The 27,434-nt window shown below is 37.4% G+C and overlaps 1 protein-coding gene across 6 annotated transcripts in view; it reads left to right on the top strand.

The window, feature by feature from the left end:
• The window catches only part of COL12A1 (collagen type XII alpha 1 chain), a 121,961-nt gene extending 95,412 nt beyond the window's left edge, over window positions 1–26,549 (top strand). For 5 of the 6 annotated variants that reach the window (XM_063724866.1, XM_063724864.1, XM_063724867.1 and 2 more), the window contains 14 exons: window positions 2,379–2,528; window positions 5,020–5,097; window positions 6,224–6,310; window positions 7,705–7,758; window positions 8,822–8,917; window positions 9,461–9,514; window positions 9,878–9,931; window positions 14,221–14,274; window positions 15,705–15,776; window positions 19,396–19,431; window positions 19,532–19,598; window positions 20,622–20,810; window positions 21,742–21,810; window positions 23,134–26,549. In XM_063724866.1, coding sequence (XP_063580936.1) covers window positions 2,379–2,528; window positions 5,020–5,097; window positions 6,224–6,310; window positions 7,705–7,758; window positions 8,822–8,917; window positions 9,461–9,514; window positions 9,878–9,931; window positions 14,221–14,274; window positions 15,705–15,776; window positions 19,396–19,431; window positions 19,532–19,598; window positions 20,622–20,810; window positions 21,742–21,810; window positions 23,134–23,324 — 1,251 coding nt within the window. In that variant the 3' untranslated portion in view covers window positions 23,325–26,549. The remainder of the gene's footprint in view (window positions 1–2,378; window positions 2,529–5,019; window positions 5,098–6,223; window positions 6,311–7,704; window positions 7,759–8,821; window positions 8,918–9,460; window positions 9,515–9,877; window positions 9,932–14,220; window positions 14,275–15,704; window positions 15,777–19,395; window positions 19,432–19,531; window positions 19,599–20,621; window positions 20,811–21,741; window positions 21,811–23,133) is intronic. The other variant, XM_054557760.2, reaches the window with a different exon arrangement.
• The last annotated feature ends 885 nt before the right edge of the window (window positions 26,550–27,434 follow it).

The following is a 27,434-nucleotide window of genomic DNA, read 5'->3' as shown; positions in this document are numbered from 1 at the left end:
ATCTACTAAACCACTGATAACCATTTGGTAACTGTTATTTTAAAATTTCCAACTGTCATGGAATGCTTCATTTTATCTGAAAATTTTAAAAGGCAGTATTTTTTAGAGGTCTGTAGTGATATTAATGATTGCAAATCAAGACAATTTTTTTTGACATTCTCTTCTTTATACCATTTGCCTCCCCAGAAAGGCATTTGCATTCTTGGGTTTTATATAATACCTATTTTTTCTCCTCACAAGCTCTGTCTTTTCTTTCCAAATTCTCTACCTTCTTCTTTGTTTTTTATTTTAATAATCTGTCTTTCTTTTAGTTTCTCCTTTTTTCCCACTGCGCTCTTTTTTCTCCTCCATTCCTTAAACCCGTTCTTTCTTTTTAAGCAGCTTTATTGAGATGTCATATAGAAAAATTGTATATACTTCAGCTGTATAATGAGGTGTTCTGATATACACATACATTGTGAAATGATCTCCACAATCAAGCTAATTAACATATCTATTACCTCTACAGTTACCATTGTGTGTGTGTGTATGTGTTGAACCAGTTTAATCTGAGATCTAGCATCTTGCAAATTGCAAGTATAAAATACCCCCATCCCATTGGCCCACTCTCATCTCATCAATTCAAGTACCACCTTCAATCACTCTCAGCTGTTCACATTTTTTTTACTGAGCCAAGGATTCAAGCACTCTTTCTTCATTTTCCATCTAATTCCTGAATTGAAGTTTTTCAAACTTGGGATGAGAATGAGCAATATTTCAAGAGCAGGAAATTAGTGACAGTGACAGGGAGAGGGAACTTTGGGGAGAGGGATTAACTAAAATAGTTTAATTAAGGAATGACAGTTATCCCTTCCTGGGGATTCTCTTGAAAAGCTTTTTTTGTGTCTCCCTTCTATTGTTGAAAGATGACATGGATTCATATGAGACATTTATAATAAGAAAGAGAACTAGAATGGCAGAGTCTGGGAAGGGAGATGAGTTACAAGAGGGTCCCTATTTTTTTCTACTGGTCTGGGACCAACAACACATCATTTAGGAAATAGATTGGTTACTCTACACACTTGGCACAATGATCTACAGATGAAGGCCCAATCTGAAATGTAACTATGCGTTTGTTTAAACTGCAGTAAAACGCACTGAATACATTATAGCAAAATGTACTTTTAGAATGTGTTTATCTATGGTTAGCATTCAATGACAAGTGTTCCTGGAATAATTTTGTCACAAATTAAAAATTTTGAAATAATTTTTCTGGATACTGTGGTTTTTCACATGCCTTGTCAATGTTTGCATCTGTGGTTGTTCATATACGAGCCAAAAAGTTTTGGTTCTTATTAGATAAAAAATATCCTAGCATGGTGTTCTTCTTGAGTTCAGTATTAGTTGATTGTCCTGGGGCATTTAAACTTTATTTTTAGTAAGGTATGTATTACTTTTATATAAAAGCAATGTGTAATTTATATTTATCACAGATGTAGTAAACTTATGTTTTGGTGGTGATTCCATGTGGGAAAAATATTTAGTTTAAAAATACTTTAGAAATTATTCTTATGCTTATTGACTGAGAGCATTTAAGGGAATTTCTGTTCCTTTTAATTTGCTGCCAGACTTTTCAAAGTCATCATCAAGGGCTTACTTGAGTATTTGTGCTGTGATAAGTAGAAACTCTGAGTATAACTATAAAGACAAGGATTACCCAGGACCATTCTTTACATTGTTGAAATACAAACATTTTATTAATTATCTATACTAATAAAGTTGTTAACATTCTGTGTGTCTTCAGTAGCAAGCAAAAAATAAATCAATATAAACTTCTTTCCTTAAAAGGAAATTGAATCCTGAATTCTATTGATTTCCAGAGTTGAATCCCTATAGAAGACATGTGCTAGTTCTTTACTGTATGAGATATCTATATGGTATGCAGATTATTTCTGCGTGAGATTGGAGAACAACAAATTGAAAGTTGAATTTAGTAAAATTAGTGGAAGACATCTGAAATTTCTTTGTAGTGAATATAATAGTATATACATGATTTATTAACCTCTACTTGGGTAGCTCTTTATAGCTTACAAAGTCATTTCATCTACTACATCCTCTCTGGTCATCTCAGTAAGAGTAGATAGTGGGAAAATAAGAAATTATGCGTGTGTATGTGTTTGTAGGAAACTAAGACCAGAGGTTAAGTGGCTTGTCTAATTTCATATTATTAGCAAATGATTTCATCAACATTGCCAACTGTTCTTGGATTTTTAGAGTAAGACTTTTGATTTAGGATGAGAATAGCTTAAAAAACTTCAAAAAAATCTGATCTAAACTATGCAGAGTCAGCTAATTTTTTATTGTAGAAATTTTATAATGGAAACAAATTATCTTTTTAGGTTCATATTGTAGTGACCTCAAAAAGTGTTAAGATTTACATTGACTGCTATGAAATTATAGAAAAAGACATCAAGGAAGCTGGAAATATAACAACTGATGGTTATGAAGTTCTTGGAAAACTCCTTAAAGGGGAAAGGAAATCAGCCGCAGTGAGTAACACATTTTTATTTTTCTTGGTACCTTGTGTTAAGATGGAAATGGCATTTTTCTAAACAACTCCTTGAGTTTTATTTTATTCTATTTTTCTCAGTGAGTTTTAAGTTGTCAAATTTCTTGGTCAGATCAAAACATTGGAAGAAGTACATTGAGAAAATGTGTCCACAGAACATAATAATGTGCTTTAACTACTTACTAGAAACAAAATAAGATGTCAAGGCACCAGGGAACACCACGTAGTCATCTTGAAACAGGATCAAACTGGAGAACACCACACAGAGTTGCCAGCATACCCAGTGAAATAGAAAATAGTTCCTATTTTGTTCTTCAGCAATAATTGTTAATACAGATTTGTACAATCACGATATTAAGCATTTGGGGACACTAGTTGCTACTTTCACCAGAGCCCACATTTGCTCACAGAGGAGCCATTCGGCTGCATGTATCAAAAGGATCAGTGGAGTAGGGCAGCCAGCTGACCCCATTAGTCACAACTTTCACTGTCTCAGGTTTGAGGCAGGAGCGTGCCAACCCCATTTACAATGCTATCTAGTAGGGAAAATTTAAATCTAAAGTTGTCATCATACCAAGCTAATTAAATTCATATTAAATGTCAATCAAAGCCAGGCACCATTGCTCATGCCTATAATCCCAGCATTTTCAGAGGCCAAGGAAGCAGAATTACTTAAGGCCAGGAGTTCAAGATTAGCCTAGGCAACATAGTGAGACCCTGTCTCTATAAAAAAGAAAAAAAACCAATCAGCTGAGTGTGGTGGCATGTGCCTGTATTCCTAGCAACTTGGGAGGCTGAGGTGGGAAGACTGCTAGAGCCCAGGAATTTGCAGCTGCAGAGAGCTATGATGGCATCACTGCACTCTAGCCTGGGTGACAGACTGAGACCCTGTCTCAATCAATCAATCAATCAATCAATGTCAATCAATAGACCTATTGTCCTAAAAGCAAAGCTAGCCTGTTTGGCTTCTATAGATGTTATTTTAAAAATGGCTTTATTTATTTAATTTAGCTTTCTTCCATGGACAGGATTTTCTTCTAGATTCAAAAGGAAAATTTTTATTCCACAATATAGAAACAATTAGTTCAAATGTAATAGAATTTTGATTAAAATCCAAACCTTCTGTTGAATATTGAATCTGGTATTTAAGTATAACAATTACATCAGGTTTTTAAAAGAATAACATTGTCTAAACAACTTTTTACTTTTTATCAAAAGTAGTTTATTTTTAAACTATAGAAAGATATAAAATATATGCTATCTTGAAATAGTTGAGGATATCAGAAAAGTTATTGGTCAAACCCTTGGTAATAATTTCTAAAAAGAAGAGCATCAATTGTAGAGTAAGTGAAGAATTGTTTCCTTAATTTACTTTAATGTTACTTTTCTATAAGGGTGGACTCTTAAAGCTTGAGTTAGGCTGAGTGTGGTGGTTCATGCCTGTAATCCCAGCACTTTGGGAGGCTGAGGTGGGTGGATCATTTGAGGTCAGGAGTTTGAGACCAGCTTGGCCAACATAGTAAGACCCCGTCTCCACTAAAAAAACAAAAATTAGCTGGGTGTGGTAGTGGGCGCCTGTAATGCCAGCTAATTGGGAGGCTGAGGCAGGAGAATCTCTTGAACCCAGGAGGCAGAGGTTGCAGTGAGCCAAGATCACACCACTATACTCCAGCCTGGGCAACAGTGAGACTCCATCTCAAAACAAAACAAAACAAAAAACAAAAAACAAATTTGATTTAAATGTGTGTAGGCTTCAAATTCATTTAATTATAGAAATTAATATTCTCTTAAAAAATAACACAAGGCTGGGCACCATGGCTCACGCCTGTAGTCCTAGCACTTTGGGTGAATCACTTGAGTCCGGGAGTTCAAAACCAGCCTGGCCAACAGGGTAAAACCCCGCCTCTATTACAAAATACAAAAAAATTAGCTGGGCATGGTGGTACACGCCTATAATCCCAGCTACTCAGGAGACTGAGGCACGAAAAGCATTTGAACCTGGGAGGCAGATGTTGCAGTGAGCCAAGATCCCACCACTGTACTCCAACCTGGGCAACAGAGTGGGACTCTGTCTCAAAAAAAAAAAAAAAAAGAAAATACCTAACAAACAAGTGGAACAAAACTCACTCAAACATTGCGTTTCGGCCAAAGAGGTGAATCAAGAGTGGGAATCTCACATACACCTTTCACTGTTCTATCTCTTTCTCGTAGGCATATGTTCAAACATTGCATTTTGGCCAAAGAAGTGAATCAGGAGTGGGAATCTCATGTACATGTTTCACTTTTCTATCTCTTTCTCGTAGGCATATGTTTTCATGTTCTTTCCTCATGAAATAAGGATCACATTGCTCTCAATGGCTCACACCCTTGAGAGAGTCTGTGTGAGAAGTTGGCAATGTTGAAATGTGGAAGTGCCAATATAAAATGTTTTTCATGCATCTTTAGCTGATGTTGCTGTTGGTTGTTTGCAGTTCCAAATCCAGAGTTTTGACATTGTCTGCAGTCCAGTGTGGACCAGTAGAGACAGATGCTGTGATATTCCCTCTAGGGTAAGTAAAACAGAATTGAATTCTGCCATGGCTTTAACAGTCCCCCAGGAATAAACCCTTGTGCCTGGGAGAGGAAGTAGCACTCCACAGTTGCATCTTCAGGATGGAGCTAAAAGACACGCAACGTGTGGGTGCTCACCAGCTACTACAGAAAAGCCAGTGCCTGTGTGATCCCTCCCTCACAAGCTGGTAATACACAGATTGTATCTGGAAATTCTCCCTAACCGAAAAGTCCTGCTGAGTTAATGTGTTTGATAAGCCCACTTACTGTAAAGCCCTCTTATTGCTTGTAAAATATCAGCATTTTATAAAACAAGCCAGCACCTTTCTGGATGACTAAGGTTTTTTAGATGGTGGAAATAACCATAGTATTTCTTTTTGAGATGATGACTTTTCTTTAATAGTATCTATGTAGGTGGTAATAGTTACAAAGTTGAATGTTGGTGATGGATTTGAAGCTTTTGGCCAGCAAAGACCCACATACATCCACAGGAAGAGTGTGCATTATTTATTCAGCAAATATTTATTGAGTACCTATTATAAGCTAGGCACCAATCTGTGTGCTTGTGTTAAGCCAGTAAAAAGTGAGTATTCCAGTGAAAGGCACTGGGAGAGAAAGAATTAATAAGGACATATATACTATACTATTGAGTGAAAGTCCTAGGGTGCATAACAAATCAGGGCAAAGGGACAGACAGTGATGGTAGGTAGTAGCAGCCCTCAGTGATAAGGGGAGATTTAAGCGGAGACCTGAATGAAGTGAGGGACAAAACAATGTGGATAATGGAGAAAGAGGAAAGAATTTTGGATTTTTTTCCAAATGGGAATTGATATTTGAGATACACAACAAGTCTCTAACACTGGATAAGAGGAAATTGGATTAAATTACCAGAGATCTCAGTGGTCTTGTAAACATTTCTTTGTCAGTGAGGTGTCCTAACATAATGCATAAAATAAAGACATAAAGGAGCACAGCAAGTTTCAACATAAGACTATTCATAATGATAATTAAAATTATTTCTTTAAGTTGGGAAACAGACTTCCTTGTGCATGTAAGTGGGGGTGGGGATGGGAAGTCATTTTTTTCCTCTAAATTTAAAGGTAAATATTCTTTTCAAAATTTCAGAGAGATGAGGCAAAATGCCCTGCTTTTCCAAATTCTTGCACATGTACACAGGACAGCGTTGGACCTCCAGGACCTCCAGGCCCTGCAGTAAGGAAATTGAAATAGTTCCTCTGGTTTTTCCTTTGAAATCTTTAGAGTGATTATCTATTTGCCAGTATGGAGTCAATAAAATGCTTCAATTCATCCAGGTTTTCTAGGATAGAGCAAGCTAAATTGCAGACCATCTTTTTAGTATATTTGGACATCTGAAATGGAGTAAATCGGGAAGAATATTTGATTCTGGCATTTGACATATTTCTTCAGCCATGCAAGAATTATAATATTGGCTAGTCTTCAGGAGCTTTTTTCTTAAAGATATGAACCTGGATTTCCATCTGTAATTACATGACTGAAAATTCCTTACGTCTCCTGAAAGCTTCTTATATGTTTGGTATAAAGCCATAGCTGAGAGGCTGACCCAAGAACAGCTTGTTGAGAACCTAGAACATGTGCACCTTATGTAGCAGACATATCATGAGAATAACATATAGAGAGGGTAATTTACACATGTGATATCATAAACTTTGGGTTTGAAATAACTTGAGTGAGAAGACTATGACCAGATTTATTCATTGGTTGGGAGGGAAGGCCAAGAAAGTGCAAGACAAAACATTGAAGATTGCAGTGATAGAGTTCATTGATCAATGTGAAACCCCTTGATTTAGTCGATCCAGTATCTGATCTGGGCCAGTTTTGAGGATAGCTCTAATCTCCCTTGGCTTCTTTTAAGAAAATATGTAATTAACATAGGAAGAGCTCAGGGATTCACAGAACATGAAAATTTACTATTCTTGGGTCATAGCAAATAATGTAGACTGATTTTAGGTTAATTACAAGCCAGCTCCTCATATATAGAATCAAAATGTCACTGGGATTACCATTCTTTTTTCTAGTAACAGTGATTTATATTTATAATCATGAAATTATATCCTGGATGTGATTAGATGATTTTGAGATGTTGGGATTTTTTCTCCTGTAGTTGTGAAGTAACATGCTTGGATGTCACTGTGATATTTATTTCCTCTTTGTTCAGTTGTTTCTGAATTCCTGTTAAGTACATGTTCTAATATTCTGAGCAATTTAAGATACTCTTCTTTTTGCCCATCATTTTCCCCGAGGAATGTAATTCACATAAATCCAAAGCTCATTTTTCTCTTTATTGTATACAAGTAGTATATTTGCTTTTCCCAATAAACCTCAAATTTTCAAATGAAAATTTGAAATTTGAAATATAATTAAAAAAAGACACTCAGAATGTACAAAGTTTTGAAATTCTCTTGCCTCGCATATTTGTATGACATGAAATATTTGCTTCAATATTTTGCAAGCAGCTGTAGAATAATAATTGTCTGGGAATTGCACTTTTTCTTGAAGCACTTTTTGTATATCAACTTCTTCCTACTTTCCTGTGTTCACACTACTATGTGCTCTATGTATTTTAGGGAGGGCCTGGTGCTAAAGGTCCCAGAGGTGAAAGAGGTATCAGTGGGGCAATTGTAAGTATATTTTAGAGTGCATTTAAATTTTTATCTATATGTTGAAATCTGGTTGTTCAAATTTTCACAAAGGGGGTATGTGATCTTGAGCAAGTCAGCTCAGGTTTAGTGTGCCTCAGGTAATATAATTACCTCTGTCTTATCTCTGGATGTCATAATGATGGATTAGACTAGCCAGAGAAAGAAATGCGTAGGATGCATGTCACAGCTGTAACCATTACACATGGGGAAGCTGCAGAAGATCTTTAAGGCCTTGGCCAGAACATGGGGAAGCAGAGGGGGTACCCACACCCCACAGGGAGCGGAGACCCGCTAGAGAGCTGGAGCCTGTTGGGAGCACTTCTGCTGCATTTTTCACCAGTCTCAGAAAAAAATGCTGAGTGGCTGTGTATGTGCTCACAAGGGGTCACCTGCCCCTTCTGCCAGCTCCACACTGGTTTTCTGTAAGACAACTCAAGCTTCTCAGGGGAATATTTTATGAAGATAATGTGTAGTTTTTGGTCATAATATAATTAATGATAAAATAACCCCATTAGGAAAGGGCAAGATTAGGATGCTAACCCAGGCCTGATGCCAAGGTTGTGCCTTTTCCATCTAGACAGATTGCAAAAGAGCTCCAGCACAGGGCACCTCATCCATGGGCATCTTTTCTTTCCTTGCTTGATTTATATATCCTTTAGACCCAGAAATAAGCTGAAGTCTAAGAGAAATGAGGACTAGCTTAAAATAAATCAAATCCAGTGAAACTTAAGCATTTAATCTCATATAAATCTATGAAAATTAATATATGAATGTATTATATGCAATGTATTTTATTAAAAAAATCTATTTCTAATAGGACTTTTATGGAAATGTAAGTGCTCTTATAAATTTATTGTACTTTTCAATAGTGAAGGGAAGAAAGAAATTACATTAATAAACATATTCATAGATGTAGATTTCTAAAATGTTTACAAAGATTATATGATTGATGTGTTAGAATTATGATGACAAGTGTCTGACTAAATCTCAGCACTGAAAAGGTATTACATTACTTTGTGGTTGTCTCTCTCGTGTATTTTAGGGGCCCCCTGGTCCTCGTGGAGACATAGGTCCTCCAGGCCCCCAGGGTCCTCCAGGCCCTCAGGGACCCAATGGACTCTCTATTCCAGGAGAGCAAGTAAGCACAAAGCCTTTCTGTATTAAATGAGAATGGTGGATAAACATTTAGTAAAATGAATCTTTTCTACATTTTGCCAAATCAAATGTTTTCTCAGATAATTCAACGAGGTTAGTCACCGAGATAACAGTCTCTATGATGACTGTTATTTTAGATATGTAAATAGACTATGTAATAATATAAAACTGTGTAGAAAAAATTACTGCTACTTATTTGACTTTATTAAACATTTTCTTATAAGTAAAGTAGATATGCCCTATGTTAAACTGTATTCTTTTAAGGTAGGTATAATATCCCATAATTATATAAAATTACCCCATAACATTATAAGTAGAAATTATAACACAGCATTTGTGGTTTAAAAAGTGAGCATTAATTCAAAAAAGGTTATTCATCTCCTTTCAAAAATACCCTTCTGCGCTCATTCTGAACGCTTACACTGGATTTATGAAGTGATGAAGATTTCATAAGTGACTCATGTCTTCCTTTTTTGCTTAATCTCTGTGAAACGCCTGAGAACTGTTTTCCCATTGCTCACTCTAGGGTCGCCAAGGGATGAAAGGTGATGCTGGAGAGCCAGGGCTTCCAGGCCGAACAGTGAGTTGGTCTTTAAGTTGCCTTTTCTTCCCCCTGTCATGTGCTATTTGAAAATTTCCTTTTGTAGTGCCTCAAAAGGTAAACCCAGGTTAAGTAGCAAAGCAGAAGCCTGGATATGTGTGTCACCTCATTTCCATTTCATACCCTGGTCTTAGCCTTCAAGTTGGTGCTATTCAATTCAGGTATCTGCTCGTTGACTGAGCATCTACTGTATGCTTGGCAGTGTGCTTGGCTCTGTTCTCCTGTTTCTATTCAGAGTCTCTGGAATTAAAAAAAAAAAAAAACATTTGGAAAATAACAAAGATTCTCTCCCACACAGGAAGTATATTATAATGTTTCACTTGTTTGTTTCTTTCTGTGCAGGGAACCCCAGGATTACCTGGCCCACCAGGACCAATGGGACCTCCGGGAGACAGAGTAAGTTTTCTTGAGCAGGCTATAATAATGTTGGAAATGATTTCACATGGTTGCCTATTAATTAAGAACCCTTCAAAATCCAGTTTGCAAGGCTGGTAATGTATCTTGTGGAAAGCTGCAAAGCTGCAAAGCTAATGTCAGTGGACCATCCAACATCAGATCAATCTCAAGGTCTGAAATAAAATGGTGGGACTCTAGGGGAGTCTTTGAAACTTTAATTTTCAGAAAATTTCTTACTGTATCATATTCATAAAAAGAAGTCCAGAAAAGGAATTTTAGCTGATTAAAAAGAGATTCAAGAATCTCAGCAAATTGTTTTAAATCTTAAAATTAAAATCTTAGTTGTGAGGCAGCTTTTCTGTAACCATGAGGGTAGCCTTGACTCCCATAGCACTTTCTACAAACTCAAGACATCCTGTCTACACCTTTAGAACTCAAATACCACTTCTAGGCCTTGATGGTGGTGTAGACAGCTGGTATTTAGTAGGGAATTTGCCTATTGGTAGTAGCTTTCAGATTTGGTCTTGACTTAGCATGAAAGCAATACAGGAAACCCAGTCTTCTCTAGGATAAGTTAATGAGAAGCATGGTGAACATGACCTCTATGTTCTGTTCATCAATAATGTGAAATATTTGGTTCCATAGGAGACCACAAATGCTTTAATAAAAAGAACCCAGAAATTTTAAGAGTTTTTCAAAACAAAGGAACTAATGACTTTTCAGCATCTTATGGTTCCAATAATAGTCTGAGAGTAGTTTGTATTTTGATTAATCAATCAAGTTAAAATATATGACTAGCAGCAGGATCTGAGGAAGCCAGTACTATAACAGCTGTCACTAAACATGAATCTATCAACCTTAACACCTCCAAGACACCATTGGGCAGAGAGGTAGGCCATTCAGAGGGAGCAAAGATTTGCCCTAAGATAATAGAAAATGGTAGATGATATGCCAGTGAACTTTATTTGTTCCCATGCCTCCTTTTGAGTTTGGGGGAGAGATAAGAGAGAGGTCAAAGAGAAAACTGTATTTTCTGGGATATGGGATGTGGAGGTAGTTCTGACATATACATCTTCTGACTCTTTTGAGACTGGCACTTTAGGTTTTCTTTTTTTTTGAATTCTTATTTTACAATAAAGGACAACAGTGAGAGTACAAGGGTGACAAGTCAGTCTTCTTTATTAGAAAATAAACCCCAGAATATTGCAGTTGAGAAGTGGCAATGGGCTGACTTGCTTGCTGCTGCTACGACTGAAACCTTGTTTCCATCACATCCACCCCAATGTGGGCTTCATGCAGACACATGGCGGGTTCCCTAGCACACTTCCCAGCAGGACTATCTTTCTGGACTGGCGCTCAGACAGCCATCACCATCAGGCAGCATAACTGCATCCCTGAAAAGTAAGGGACTGGAAGGGACTGTGCTTTTCCATTCTCAAATTCTAATCTGTGTCCAGCTTTGTGGTGAGGCCACCCTGGGATGAGGGCAAGAGAACTTTTCAGGAAACTGTTCTCTCTTTTCCTTCACAGGCTGTGTACCTACCTACTGCTTAGTAAACTACCACTAATGCAAAAAGGAGGGTGCATAGCTGGTGGGGTATCAACAATTTTAGAACGTTAGAGAGACTTTGAGTATGGGAATCTCAGCTGAAACAAAACAAAACAAAACTTGAACTCAGTAGTGGAAGTGAAGAGAAGGAAGCACGAGAGATCAAGGTCAAGAGTTGTGGTGAGGAATGGAGACTGGTTAGCAGGATCAAATAGGGAGAAACAAGATACAGAGATTGTCTTCAGCACAGTTGATTTTTGAAATGAGGCACAGTGCTGGGGGCTATTAGAAAGTAAAAAAAGAACCACATATACGGTATCTGTACATGTGTATCTATGAAAATGGCCATCAGTCTTCTCAGCCACCCTCGCTTGGGTAGAAGTGGAAATAACTGCTGCGGCTTGCAGCAAAAAATGAAGAATAAAATAAAATTGTGACACAAAGTTCTGCAGATGGCATAGTGGGTAGCCTTTTTGAGTACTTCATGACAAATCTTCTTCGCTCCAATTTACGAATGTATTTCCTCTAAAAGGAAATGGTTGATCAGAAAGTTCTTAGACTGACTAAAGGAGGATTAATTATTTAGAAATATGATATTTACCATAAAAATGAAAAAGAACATCCTATATAGTAGTTGGAGAAACTTGGGTGGAAGAAATTTTATTCAAATTGTCCAAGCAATATTATAGAGAATTTTTTTCTTAAGTGGCCCTTAGAAGTGATATTGGTGTTACATCAGATAGGCTTAGGATCTGTTTTTTGTTAATCAGGCCTAGATCTTCCAGAAAACAGTCTGAAATCTTATCCCTAAAAGTTTCTGAAAAAAGGTTTTTTTGGGGGAAGTGGAATATTTCCAACAAATGTAAGAAGAATAATTTAAACTTCCATTGTAAAGTCAATGTACTAATAAAAAGTATGGATAGTTAATTCAGGAAGAGATCCAAATGGTCAACTTTTGTGAAAATCCAAGAATATGGATGAAATGATTACTTTCATTCTCTGCAGAAAATAAGACAAAAATCTCTGACAGAGGAATGCAACAACTCTAAAAAATGACCTGACTCAGAAATCCTCGGCTGGATTTCAGAGATCTGCTGTTGAGAGTGAATGCTAACTGGGTAGCAGGATGACTCATTCCAGGCAGAGGTCATTTGGCACTGTACAGAGAGAAAAAATAACATATAAATGCGGGCGCACGAGCCAGAGATCAAGCCTGTGGGGAGATGTGTTCTGTTCCTGCCTAGTAAACTGATGCTGAGGCAGTTCTGGCCTTTGTGTGTACTGAAGAGAGACAGAGCACTACAAAAATTAACTGCTTATTATCAGGATTGAAGATTTCCTCTCTTCTGAGTGGAGGGCAGTTAAGAAAGCTTTGCCTCTGTTTTTTTTGAAATAGGGTCCCACTCTGTCACCCAGGCTGGAGTGCAGTGGTGCGATCACGGCTCACTGCAGCCCTGACCTCTCGGGCTCAAGTGATCCTTCCACCTCAGCCTCCCAAGTAGCTGGGACCACAGGTGTGTGCCACCATGCTTGGCTATTTTTTTTCTTTCACTTTTTTTAGTGACAGGGTCTTCTTATGTTGCCCAGGCTGGTCTTGAACTCCTGGGCTTAAGCAATCCTCCTGCCTTGGCCTCCCAAAGTGCTGGGATTGCAGGCATGAGCCATTGCACCCAGCTCAGCTTTGCCTCCTTTGGGAGAGGAAGAAAGAAATTCACCAGGAGTGGAGACATAAATAGTCCTGCTCTAACTGTCTGACAGTTGCTCAGGAAATGAGGAAGGGAGTTTTCTAATTAGGTGGTCAGGATTTTCCATATAGATTTCTCTATGTCTGTATGTATGGCAGGGTATGAAGACTTGAGAGCATGTGTTAAAATAATTTTATTATTTATGTTTAATGTATATTCTTAGATAAGGGGGAATTTAAATGTGTAGTAAACTTTCATGTTAAGTATTTACTACAGAGCTTAATATTTGCATATTTGGTAAAGGAATGTTTTATAAAATTTGATGATTCCATCTGAAGGAAATTTTAGGCTTTAGAACATGATGTATTGACCAGTACATATTATAAATATTCTATTAAATATATGGTTAAAATATCTGGAAGCTGTGGTAAAAGCAATAGGGAGAAATTCTTATTGTTTTGTTGGGGCTAAAGGGTGCTGATATGATGGAAGAGAATGAAGGCACGGAGAATGCACCAAAGGGAAAAGTGAATTTCTAAGCTGAGAGTCCAATTCCCAGCAGACAAAGGAAGACTCTGGCACCATAGTATCATCTTTTATGATACCACTTGCTTTTCTCAGTAACTTTCTTTTCCTCTCACCTGCCTCCTTCCTGGGCCAGCCTGTGGACATTGACTTTTCCATAGAATGGGTAAATCTTCCTTTAGACTTCTTTATGCTATTACAAAAACAAAAAATAATATCTTCATGAAGGGAATCTGCCTTCCTGGGATAAGATTAGTTTGGCTCTTAAAATTGTTTTATTTATAACTATACAAGTGAATGTGCATAGAAATTAATTATTCAGTAAAAGGCATAAGTTAAACTGAAAAGATTTATTTTTTTTTATTTTTTATTTTTTTGCTGTTTGTCTTCTTATTGAAAGCTTACCTCCCAAACAGCATGTTGGGCTAAATCCTTCTCTTCAGCCTTCAGCTTTAGCAACCTGTTTAGCATCTTTTCTTTTCACTTGCTCATGACCTCCCTAACTGTAGTTACTTTCATTTTTACAATAGGGCTTCACTGGAAAAGACGGTGCAATGGGACCCAGGGGCCCACCAGGGCCGCCGGTAAGAACTAAATGTGTCTCATTTTTGTGCCCTTCACTCCCACCCTCTCACCTCATTTTGCTAGTAACCTGCCTTTGAAGCACGTTCCATCTGTGCTGTGGAGTATATCATTGAGGGAACTGTGTTTTTGTTTATCTACATCAAAATGTGCTAGGGAAAACAGATGGGTTAAAATATGGAATCTTTCTGTTTAATCAAGTTACACTTGAGAAAAAGAAAAAGAAATCCCTAACTAACTGGCTACCAGCTGCTTGGTGCCTCAGTTTCTTCATCCCTACATTAAGTGGTTGGGTTTTATAACCTCAGTAGTTCGGTTATTTCCTGTCACAGAATTTTAAGAATCTGTGCCTATAACATTTAAATTTCAAGAACTTTATTATTGAACAGCCATCAGTTGTTCTGAGGAAGTCAGTTTTGTCTACAACTAAAAGGGTCTTCAACTTAAGATATTGGGAAAAATACTGAAACTAATGATTTTGAAACTGGCATCTATATACTTGCATCCAGGTGAGATCCCAGTAAAATTGTTTGAGGTGATGGATAGCCTCCATGTCTGTGTGGCAGGATATGAAGACTAAAGAGCATATGTTAAAATAATTTTATTATTTATGTTTAAAATATAGATCTTTAGGTAATGGGGGATTTAAATGCACAGCAAACTTTCATGTTAAGTATTTACTATAGAGATTAACATTTGCATAATTAATGGAGTAAAGGATTGCTTCACAAAATCTGAACATTCCATTTTAAGAAAATTTTAGGCTTTAGAACATGACATATTGGCCAGTACATATTATAAACATTCTATTAAATATAGGGCCAAAATGTCTGGAAGCTGTGGTAAAAGCAACAGGGAGAAAATCTTATGATTTTGGTGGGGTTAAGGGTGCTGACATGATGGAAGGGAATGAAAGTGTGGAGAATGCTCCAAAGGGAAAAATGAATTTCTAAGTGAGAGTGCAATTCCCAGCAGACAAGGGAAGACTCTGCCACCATGGTGCCCAACTTAGCACAAAACTGGCCACCTTCTTAATTCTTCTCCAGCCTAAATTTTCAACCTCTGTGTTTTGAAGGATTGTCTGGTCTTGTAGTAGGAAACTTAAAGAAAAAGGGAATTGCTTTCTGCACATCCACTTTGTAACCAATTTACTAGGATCATAGTCTTAAATTGTGAAACTGATTGTATACATGTGCATGTATTTTTCAACTGGTCTCAAAATATATTTTAAAACTATATAGTCCATAAGGATTGCACTGTAGTTGTCAAGAGTTTTTTATTTCATGTTATCTTAAAATTTTGTTTTAGTTTTCCTGAATGTGTAATTATGAGTTGTTTCATTTAAACGCGTTTAAAACAGACTGTATTCATTTACTTTAGATGGGATTTTCCCTTTGTCATAACAGTCCCCTTCCCTCTCCATGTGTTGTAGGGAAGCCCAGGCTCCCCGGGAGTCACAGGACCAAGTGGGAAGCCAGGAAAACCTGGAGATCATGGCAGACCAGTAAGCGGACAGCTTGCATGTCTACTGACAGTCGTTTCACTGTGGAAATAAATAATGAGAACTGCAAGGCTTTGTTATATTTAGGTTATCTCTGCTGTAATGTGTTTGAAGCATTTGTTGAAACCACGTTAAACTCATGGATTTGACTTGGTACTAGTTCTAAATATTTCTCTCTGGGTTGTTATAATATTCTGGGATGAAAATTGTGGTTACTGGGTTTTTTTAAAAGGAGAATGGGATTATGAGCCAAGACACATATTTCTGCGCTGTATAAACACTCAGAGCTGGGTCAGCAAAATGATTCTTTTTACTTAGGAGTGGTATGCTGCTTAAGATGGAAAAATACATGACGATGGTGCACAGCGCCTCCATCCCTAGCTTGCTAATGTTAACCCTTTTGTGGCATTATCCAGCTTTCTATTTGTTCTTTTGTATCTAGTTGAGGAGGCTAGAACATCAGAACCAGAATTAAAATTATTTATTAACTTTAATTTATCATTTTACTTTTTTAATACTGTCCTGCCCCAATTTATACCCCATTTAACTTTCTCTTACGCAGATATTTTGGTTAAAATAATAGTTGAGATAGTAGTACACATATTTAGTATTTCCAAATTAGTATCTCCAAAACTGAATTTGAAGTTTCTAAAATATACACAAATATTTGTAATGACTGTTGGGCTTCATATTTTTTACAAGCTTTTCCTTTTTTGTATTTATGAAGTGTGAATTTATTTAAGCAATTTTTTTTGTCCAAATAGCATCCTGAAATATAAAAATTTATCTTAAAGACAATTAAGTTCAACTATTAGCAGTGACAAAAATTTATCAGGGCTCTTCTCTGGACAGAATTTCTCCTTTTTAAAGCATTGTTCAAATTATACAAACCCAAGTTTAAAAAAAAGTAATTTCAGACAGACTTAGAATTGGACATTTATGTGATATGGCTTGCCTTGTATGATTCATAAAATTAAGCAAGCAACAGAAAGATAGAAGGACTCCTGATATATTAGGTTAAAAAGAATGACAAAAACCGCAATTACGTTTGCACCAACCTAAATACTTTAAAAACTGTGTGTACCCTAGCATGTGACTTTATTACTCTCTTTTCCTCAATGGATCATGGTAGAAACTTTGCAAGTGCAATTATAAGTATATGAAACTTTTCTACCCATTCAGCATTTCATTTTATTTTACTATGACCTCAATAGTGTCTTATATAAGAATATTACTCATATAATTGATGGCTGTAGCTAGAAGCCTAAAAGAAATGTCTACAGCTATTACTTGAAATATGATCTCTAAATATCAGCAATAGAGATGATTTCTACAAATCATGAACAATAGGACAATCTCAGAGTGCCAATAAATTAAAAAAAATCAGAACAATCTCAAAATAGCAGTAAATGTAAAAAATCCTGCATTTGCAAAATGCTCCAAATATAATATTAGTGTTTCCACAAAAATCTAATACTTTTTGGCAAAGAAATAGACAACTCCAGTTTTTCCTATGATAATTATAATTTGGTATACATTTATTTAGACCCCAGCACTTCCCCTTTTCTCCTTCATTTTCCTTGTCCTTCAAAAGTAGCAAATTTCCTCTCTTTTTCTTCCCTATTTTATCTTACCTTCCTCTAATTAATGAAACCAAACATAGCATATAGGTATGTACAGGTCTTAGCAGAGAGCTTGGCTTAATCATTGTTAGCTTATGTCATTAGCTATTATAATCAGTTGGTATCTTCTTGCTAACTTATAATACCTGATATTCTATAGGAGATGTTTCCATGAGATATTCATAGAATACTTCATTAGTAAACATATATTTGTTTAGTGCCTACAATATGCTAGCCAGTGTTCTAGGGTCAGGTGATATAACAGCAAACAAGACAAAATTCTTGCCTTCATAGACATTCTGGGGGGTATATAGACAAAGCCATATAAATATAGGTTCCCGTGATAATGAGTGTTATGAAGAAGCAAGAAACAGAGTAAGGGGTTAGAGAATGATTGTGCTGGTGGGAAGGCAGCTATTTTGGATACAGTCATCTAGGAACCTCTCTGACGAGGTGACATTGGGATGAAATGAGGGAGAAAGCTATTTGATCTATGGAAAGAGGGTTCCAGGCAGAGGAAACAGCATGAATGAAAGCCTTGGCTGAGGAATGAGTCTGACATGTGAAAGGAACATCCAACAGGTCTGGGTACCAAAGCGAAGGGAGTTAAATGGAGAGGGATAAAATATGAGGTCAGATAGCTAGGCATAGATGATCATATGGACCATGTAGCCCATGATAAGGAATTATTATTTTCCTCTAAATCTGATGTGAATGGGATGGGAGGCTCTTGGAGCCAAAGGAGTGACATGATCTAATTTTTCTTTAAAAAAATATCATTCTGGTTTTTGTGTGGAGAATAGACTATAATGTAGCAAAATGGGGAAAAGGGAGAGCAGTTAGGAGGGTATTGGAGTAGTTTCAGGCAAGAATCTTGGTTTGGACTGCAGTGGTTTCCATGGGGATGGTGAGAAGTGGTTTGGTATGGGACATTACCTGATTTGTCAATGATTTAGATGTTCCTTCGGTGATAGCAGTTGGCAGCCTGGAAATATATAACTGAAAGACAAAAACTTGTTGCACTCTAAGGAAAAATTTTCCAATATCTCTTATGGTGAGAGGCTTATGACAGTGTAGGGACAAATATTCTATGCTTGTATTTAGATGTAGGATCAGATTGAGTTATTTAACAAGAGAAAAACCCAGTTTCTTTTTTTTATTGTAGAATTTTTTTATTATTATACTTTAAGTTCTAGGGTACATGTGCAGAATGTGCAGGTTTGTTACATAGGTATACACGTGCCATGGTGGTTTGCTGCACCCATCAACCCATCACCTACATTAGGTATGTCTCCTAATGTTATCCCTCCCCTAGCCCCTGACCCCCCGACAGGCCTGTGTGATGTTTCCCTCCCTGTGTCCATTTGTTCTCATTGTTCAACTACCACTTATGAGTGAGAACATGCAGTGTTTGGTTTTCTGTTCTTGTGATAGTTTGCCGAGAATGATGGTTTCCAGCTTCAACCCAGTTTGTTTTATCTCAAATGTACAAAGAATCACTGGATGAAGTTAAGGGATATATATTGAGCTAAGGAGCTGACAACAGCCTGCTGGTTCTTAGTGAGACTGAATGGAGACTAATCTCATGGACATTCCACAATAACCAGCTGAGATAACCAACCATGATGATATGAAGCAAAGTATGGCGGTACAAGGGCAATCTTCATATGTATTTTAGTTCCATATGTATCATGAATTGCATTGTAAAAAGTGTGCATGGTCCATAACTTTTACAATTGTGACCACAAAATTCATATCTGTGCACTGTTTTGGAGGACATGTGCTTCAGAGAGAGAGAGAGAAAGAGAGAGAGAGAAAGAGAGAGATTAGATTCCTTTTTATAGAAAAGCAGAATGTGAGTAACATGGATATAAATGTGATGTGTCATTTTGCTAATGCTTTAGAAAACAGAACTTGTTCTCTTTCATCATTATGTCTAGTCATGCATCATTTTAGAGTATGTTTGTCAGTTTCTAATGTATGTAATTCATATTTTTCAGGGTCCATCTGGGTTGAAAGGAGAAAAAGGTGATAGGGTATGTATTTTTTAAAAATCTTACGTTTATTTTGTGTGTTAAACATTGAAGTCTAAAACTATAGAACTAATATGCTAATCATTCTCATTAATTCAACAAGGGAGACATTGCTTCCCAGAACATGATGCGAGCAGTTGCAAGACAAGTCTGTGAACAATTGATAAGTGGTAAAATTTGTTTTCTTTTTACTGTATGAATTGTTTTAAAATTAATTGCAGGAAAATGCAGAGTTTGAGTCATAAAGTTTCTAAGAGATAGATTTCTCTTTCATTTTGATAAGCTCTTGTTCTTATACATTGTCAGTTTTGCATCTGATTAGATAAAGTTAATGATATTTTAAAGATTGTCACTAAGATAAAATAATAACCCAAGGTAAAATAATAGCAGCAAACTTAAGTACTAAGACATTAGATATTTTAAGTTATGATCTTTAAGTCATTTTATGACCTTAAGGAAGGGGGCCCACCAAGATGAATTTGATCAGTGAAAGTTGATTTTGGTAGGAAACTCTCACTTGCCTCTCTGTTTTTCACAGGCTCTTCTTATTCCATAAGGCCCGTTAAGTAATGAAGCTCAGTACCTGCAGACTGGTGTGGGCCTTAAACCCATAACTCGCTCTTTGAGAAGTCTTAATCAATGTTTTCCAAAGTGTGTTACTGAGGAACACCTGCCTTAGAATCACTTATGTTGCTTGTTAGAAGTGAGAGTTCCTGCACCATGCCCTAAGCTTAGTGAATCATTGTCTTTGGAGATAAGGCCCAGAAATACAGATTTTTCAAGGTGTCCCACAGGCAATTCCAGTTTGCACTGAAACCTGATTATCATTGCCTTAGTTATACAAAAAATTGTAGAATTATCTAATTATAAAAAAGGTTTTCTTTTGAGTGATGTCACCTGGTAAATCTCAAGACTATTTCAGAGCCATATTAAACTTTAACAACTCTTTTGTATTTGTAGTAATGTTTGTGGCTTATAGGTCAGCATTTTGTGGAAACAGTTATTTATCAGGGACCATTTTGTCCTGGATGATTAGACTGTCTTAATTTTATTTTTAGGATTCTAATTAGATTGTTTCCTAGAGGGGGTGCAGAATGGAGATGGATTTCACTAGACACTAAGAGAAAACAGTTTCACTCTCTCATCCCTCCTTTATTGCGTTTCTTACTAACAAGCCTTATTTCTGTTTGTAGGTCAGATGAACAGATTCAATCAGATGCTGAATCAGATTCCAAATGATTACCAGTCCAGTCGCAACCAGCCAGGCCCGCCGGGTCCACCGGGACCTCCTGGCAGCGCAGGAGCCAGAGGAGAACCTGGACCCGGGGGGCGGCCAGGCTTCCCGGGCACACCAGGGATGCAGGGACCCCCTGGGGAACGAGGTAGGCATTTCTAGCTTCTGTATTGAGATAAAGGAAGGAATTTGCAAATGTAGGAGTTGGGACAGGTTGAAGGCATCTGGAAGGTGACCTAGGCAAACTGCTTTCACTAGTCTTGTTTGGACAGCCTCAGAAGAGCTGTTAGGCAACTCATAGGCCATAGAGATCCATGTCTTAGAAAAATGGCATGTTTTTATCAGATCTCAGTAAAGATAATGCTATTTTCTGACTTTTGTTGTTAATGGGAAAAACTCTATCTTGGCAAACCAAATCAGCTACCCAAATCTTACTACTCTCTGTGACCACGGCAAGAGTCGAGCAGCAACTGAATGTTCTTAGGCAGCCCTAGAGTTTTAGATCCAACTTATTGTGGTTCCTTTATTCAGGGTCTGGCACTGGTCTTGTGTGTTTGTTTGACTCTAATTTCATGGTATAGATAAGTGCAGTTGAAGGAAAAGGTGAAAAACAGGACTATTTGATTCCAGATATTTCAGGATTCTGGGTATCCACTTTTGTCAAAGGAGTATTTAATACTCTAGAGAAAACCTACATATTTCTATAATTCTACTGGTTTGGCTGCTGTACTAATAGGGCTACTAAAGATAAAATACCTTTAATTGTTTTTCAATGAGATATTATAACGATTTCTTCAGGATTACTGTTCCTAATTACTATTTAAAAATATATTAGACATGTTTGTTTGCTTCAAATAATTTTTCCCCTGCCTTGTAGCCAAATTTTTTCTTGGCCATAAATCTAGAATTACACAAATGTCTAGAAAGAACTTGGCTTAAAGAGTGAACTTCTGTGAAAAATTAGGTTCTGCTTTCACTAAGGAAATGAATTCCTTGAATCAAATATTATCAGTTAAGATGAAAATTACATGTTTCCAGATAATTTTTCCCCTATGCTTTCTCTTTTTCTCCTTCCTTAGGTTTGCCAGGAGAGAAAGGTGAAAGGGGTACTGGATCTCCAGGACCTCGGGGACTGCCTGGCCCCCCAGGTAGGTTTGCTAGTATATTAAACAGGCAAACAGTATAAATACCGAGAGGGCACACCATCCTGAAGAGATTCACAACTTCATCCTGTTATTCTTTTTTTTTTTTTTGAGACGGAGTCTCGCTCTGTTGCCCAGGCTGGAGTGCAGTGGCACGATCTTGGCTCACTGCAAGCTCCACCTCCTGGGTTCACGCCATTCTTCTGCCTCAGCCTCCCGAGTAGCTGGGACTACAGGCGCCCGCCACCATGCTTGGCTAATTTTTTAAAATTTTTAGTAGAGACGGGGTTTCGCTGTGTTAGCCAGGATGGTCTTGATCTCCTGACCTCATGATCCGCCCACCTTGGCCTCCCAAAGTGCTGGGATTACAGAAGTGAGCCACCGCTCCCAGCCAACTTCATCCTGTTATTATAGCATCAAGCATTGTTATTACCATGGCGTATGTTTTAGCAAGAAGTTCAACCTCCATAACTTCATTTTCATGTTCCCTTTGTTAAAAAAATGAAAAGTTTCTATTAGGCATTAACTATAACATTAATATATGATGAAATGAATTTTAGTGACACAAAGGGTTGCTATTTCCCCTCTCTCCTTCCTTCCTTCCTTCCCTTTTCCTTCCTTCCTTCCTGTTTGTTTTTTTTGGCCTCATAGCCTTTAAAGATGGTTATATTTCCTGTTTTTTCCAGTAGTCTTCAATATGGGGCTATTAGACTGAGAAAACATAGCCTCACTAAAAGGGCCTGAGATATTGGTAAATTTCATTCACTGTTCTCCCAAAGCATTTTTATATTTTGGATAGGACTACTAGATGTCTGTCTGATGCATTTTGTTTACTAGGTTGTAAATGATTTCTTTTTTCATTATAAAGCATATGATACCCTTGCAACCAAGGACAGCCCTATGGCTAAATCTTTCCATTTATGTTAACTATAACTATTGATCCAGAAACAATATTGCTTTGCATAGTCTGGAGGTGTGGAGCAGATGCTGCCCTCTTTTGATGGCAGCTCAATGTGGCTGCTTAACAGAGCTGTTTCCTTCAGGTGCTCTTTTCTCCGTGAGAGTGGGAGCAAACCAAAGAACTCACTGATATCTCTGGTTTGGCTGAATTTTTGCTAAATCAGGTTTTCTGGAATCAAATACTTCTGGCATTAACTCTGATGAGTCACTGGTAAGAAAGTTCCATCACACCTTGGTTCATATTGGGTATTTCTTTAGGAAACATTTTCTTACCATACAATAGTAAATTGTCTAATTTTGAGATTGGTGGCTACCTCAGGAGTTGTATTTGACAAGAGGGGAAATATATTTGTTTTAACTCCACACTAGGTCCACAAGGAGAATCCAGAACAGGTCCACCAGGGTCCACAGGTTCAAGAGGTCCCCCTGGCCCCCCTGGCCGTCCTGGAAACTCAGGTATCCGAGGACCCCCAGGTCCTCCTGGATACTGTGATTCGTCTCAGTGCGCCAGCATCCCATACAACGGGCAAGGCTATCCAGGTACGTTGTTGCCATTGTAGGAACCCCAGTTCACCTGAGGTAAAGAACTTTATGGAAATGAAGTTCCTTAGGATTGAAGGAAGGTTGATTTGAAGATGTCTTGAAGATAACAACTCTTTCAGTTCTGATTATATAATAATACTGTTTGCTATCATAGCACACAACATTATTTCACTGTTAGGATTGAATTATTTTCTTTTTTTCCCCATGTTTCTGCATTTACCAAATCACATCATAAACCTCCTCTTACTTCTCTTGGGACTTCAAAGCATGCTAGTAATTGACTTTTTTTTTCTTTTCCCAAAGATTGGGAACAGGGATTTGTTAAATACAACTGTAAAATGTCAAGAATATGTATTTAAAAATTGTTTTGGGAATCTAATTTATAGGTAAACTATGTAATAATATGGTGTAGACAACTGAACATAGTTAACTGTCCCATACTAGCCATGGAATTAATATTTATAAAATCTGGGACTTAATAATTGTTTTTAAAGGATTTTTAATGAAATTCTAGTGTTTGACAATTGTAGAGGGCAGAAGTCTCCTATACTTGATTTTGTGGGATGTGAGGACTGGGGAGATACGCCAATCTGGAAATAAGATAGTCATGCTGTGGTCAATGGCGACCATTTCATTAGTGCACCCTCAAGCATCTTGCAAATTTAAAAAATGATACTGCTGTTTGATATGATTTGCTACTTTCAAATAGTGCATGAGTAGTTGAATATCTAAATATCTATATATCTATATATTTATATGCATAATTACGTATGACCAAAAGTAATAACAAATCTTAATGTATATTTTCATGCAACCCATTCAAAAAATTGCAATTTAATTCTTTATAAATTTAAATTACCACCTCCTTATGGGATGTGAGAATAACTAAAAATATATGGATATATATATATATATACTTTAACCATTACATACGTAGATGGATGTGTATTTATATTTTTTACTTAGTCATTCAACTTTTAAAAACTATCATCTTTGACCTGTTTCAGGTTCCGGCTAACACATTTTCTAAGTCGCCAGTGCTGCTTACAGTTTGAATACATGAAAATCCTGTTTCTGAGATGTTTGCGCACGTGCTTATTAGGAAATGAGTCTGTATGGAAATCTCACCACAGATAATGGTTAACGAACCGGGTCGACATCACAAAGGAGGGTGGAGACTCTTTTTACTAACTTGAATGAGACAAAAGCAGTGGTGTCACGTTTATAAGCCTGATGCATTTCAGTAATAATGTAGAAAAACATTATTTTAAAAAAGTTCAAACACAGCCATGAGGAACCTCAGTTGTGAAAGAGGTGCATAATAAAACTACTAACCAGAGGAGACTATGCCATTTTAAGAAAAACAATTAACCTGGTTAAAGAGAAATGTCTTATGTAAATAATAAACTAATTGTGGCTTGTAAATGATTTGTATGTGATCCTGTCGACTAAAATCACTTAACAATTCTACAGTAAGCTTCTGCATCAAAGCCTGCCGCTTGCTCTATGCCGGAATAACACCAAATGGAATCTCCTCATCTCTTGCTTGTTAGCGATGTGTCTGATTCAGGGCATCTGTCTTTTTGTTACTTTTTTGTCCGTGTCCTCTCATTTGGGTTTTGTAACTGCAATTTTCAAGCCAAAGTTTAAAATCACCTTTTCTTCCTGTTTTGCTGTAGTCACTGGTGTTCCTCACCCACCAGCTGTAACTCTGTGTGAGGTACAGCCACAGAAGATGTCATGTACTGTATATTACCTGGTGATAGTTGCTTTTCACCCCCCGAGTTCAGTTTCTAGGAGCCAATAAAACTTCCCCTCACCTCCTCATCTTTCCAAGTTGTTCTTTGAATTGAGGAGCTTGAAGGCATAAACAGTTAACTTGGGGATTTGCGAAAATCCTACTTAGTTACTGCGTTTACAGTTCTTTGGCCCAGTCTCTGACCCTTCCCAGGTATTTGTGCAATGATTGTGTTTACTGCTGGATTTTTGAAGGTTTTTTTTTTTCTTTTTTTTTTTAAGAAAGTGCCATTTCATTATTTGATTATCACCAAATTATCTGGAAATAATTGGGACATTGTAACTTATCTATTTATAGTTACGAGATTAAGACTGGAGTGCCATCACCGCGGGTGATGATTTAGCTTTTGCTCTGTGTGTGTGTGTGTGTGTGTGCCTTCCAAATCATGCCATAATTGTAATGTTGAATCGGACAGAGCCTTACGTGCCCGAGGGCGGGGCCTACCTGCCTGAGCGCGAGCCCTTCATCGTGCCGGTGGAGCCCGAGCGGACAGCGGAATACGAGGACTACGGAGCAGACGAGCCTGCAGAGGAGCCTCCTGAGCCTCACCGGCGCTGGCGGCGCGCCCTGCCCCACGGACCCGGGCAGTGAACCAGAGATCACGCGCCGCGCCGCGAGGCTTGGGGGAGGTGTTGAAATTCTCATTTACAGGTCAGATAGAGCAGTGTACGTCTTTTCTGGGGTGTTCCTTCCAGCGTTGCTCATCCAGTGCCCTTTCTGATTGTAGAGAACCTTGTTTCTGCAGGAAGCCTAGCTCCAAGCACGCAATCTCTAGACATTTTTGCCTTTGCCCTTGAAATGCTTGCAAAATACTTTGTTAACAAAAGCTGCAGAGAGAACATGCCGTGTGCCCTTTAGTTAGCACAGCGGGCAGCCTCAGTGAAACTCTTAGGTTAAGCAGTAAGTCCTGGAACCCAGAGCTGCTGTGTATTTCGAGCGGGCAGTTTATCTTCTGCTATACTTATTTGCAATTCAATTACACCACGATTCAAATAATTCCCCTCCTAAAACCAAAAAGGAGGGAAATGTCAACTCCATTGCAATTATTTATCTTCCTCTTCTGTTATACACCGGGGCATAGAATGCTCGTATACATCTCTTTAACAACCACAGACCTTAAGCCATGTAGATGAAGTTAGTGCATCAACGGGATACAGTTCCATATTGCCTTAAACCTCCTTGTTTTAGACACACTAACATTTATGCCAAATTGCAGATTATTCTGCAGAGATGGAATTGCATGTTTGTGTTGTATATTTAGTATGAACTTTTTTCCGAATATAATATTTCTTAGTTATCAAAAGCAGTTGGAAAACGTTTGCAAGACTATGAACATAGAATTGCTGCTTTTATATTTTAACTGCAGATTGTGAATTTCACTGCCTTATATTATTTATTTCTGAAACAAAAGAGGCATTTTTCAATAAAACTACTGAAAATTTGACATGGCATGTTTCTTTCTTTGAAGGGCCTTTTGGACTGCCTCAAGTGGTTGTTACAACAAACAAGTTCATATCCTTGGATACAGTTACAAATCTTGCTAATACTATTAAATTATGCTAAATAACTTTAGATTTTTAATGATACGGTGAAGTCATAGAAAGAGAGTGGTGAGAGCCTTAAAAAGCCCTGCAGATTCCAAAGGCTTTATTAGGAATATAGAGGATGTGTGGGTTGGTGGAAAAACAACTACGTATCCTAGGATACCCCAAACAACCAAATAATCTCTAATAACCCACATGATTTCATGTGCATTTAATCACTTTTCTATACCATACTTAACCCAAAAGCATGTTTAATTGCTAGAAGGAAAATTCCTTAATGGAAAATTTTACATTTAGCGATGCCTTGCTTTTCCACTTACAAATGCAATAAAACCATTCTAAATATCAAGGAAAACAATGTAAATGTTGGTTTGAAAGAACCAATATCAATTGAAGAGAGACGAGTAGTGATAGAAAGTTTTCCACAGAGCAAAACATCTGAATTAAGTACCTCCTGGAGACGAGGATCAAAACGCACAGATGATACATAAATGCATTACATTTAGGAGGCGTCCAGCAGGTTGCTAAACTCATAGCATTCACTTGTGATTCCCAACACGTGCACTTTTAAAGCTAGAAGATACTGCTGAGACTATCCCAGACCAACCCAATTCTTTTGCTTTGCTGGGAAGAAACAGACTGCTAATTAATATTAGAACAAGACTAAGACTCTGGGCCTTGTGATTCTTAACCTAGTTTATCACTAGATGGCCTCCCCCACTCCTATCTTCTTACTCTCTGGGCAGAAGCTTTCAAACCTCCAAGTTCTATCAGTTTATTTTGAT

The sequence above is a fragment of the Pongo abelii genome, chromosome 5, assembly GCF_028885655.2.
Source record: "Pongo abelii isolate AG06213 chromosome 5, NHGRI_mPonAbe1-v2.0_pri, whole genome shotgun sequence".
Lineage (NCBI taxonomy): Eukaryota > Metazoa > Chordata > Mammalia > Primates > Hominidae > Pongo > Pongo abelii.
Note: the sequence above shows the minus strand (reverse complement) of the source record. Positions and strands in the feature narration are given on the sequence as shown.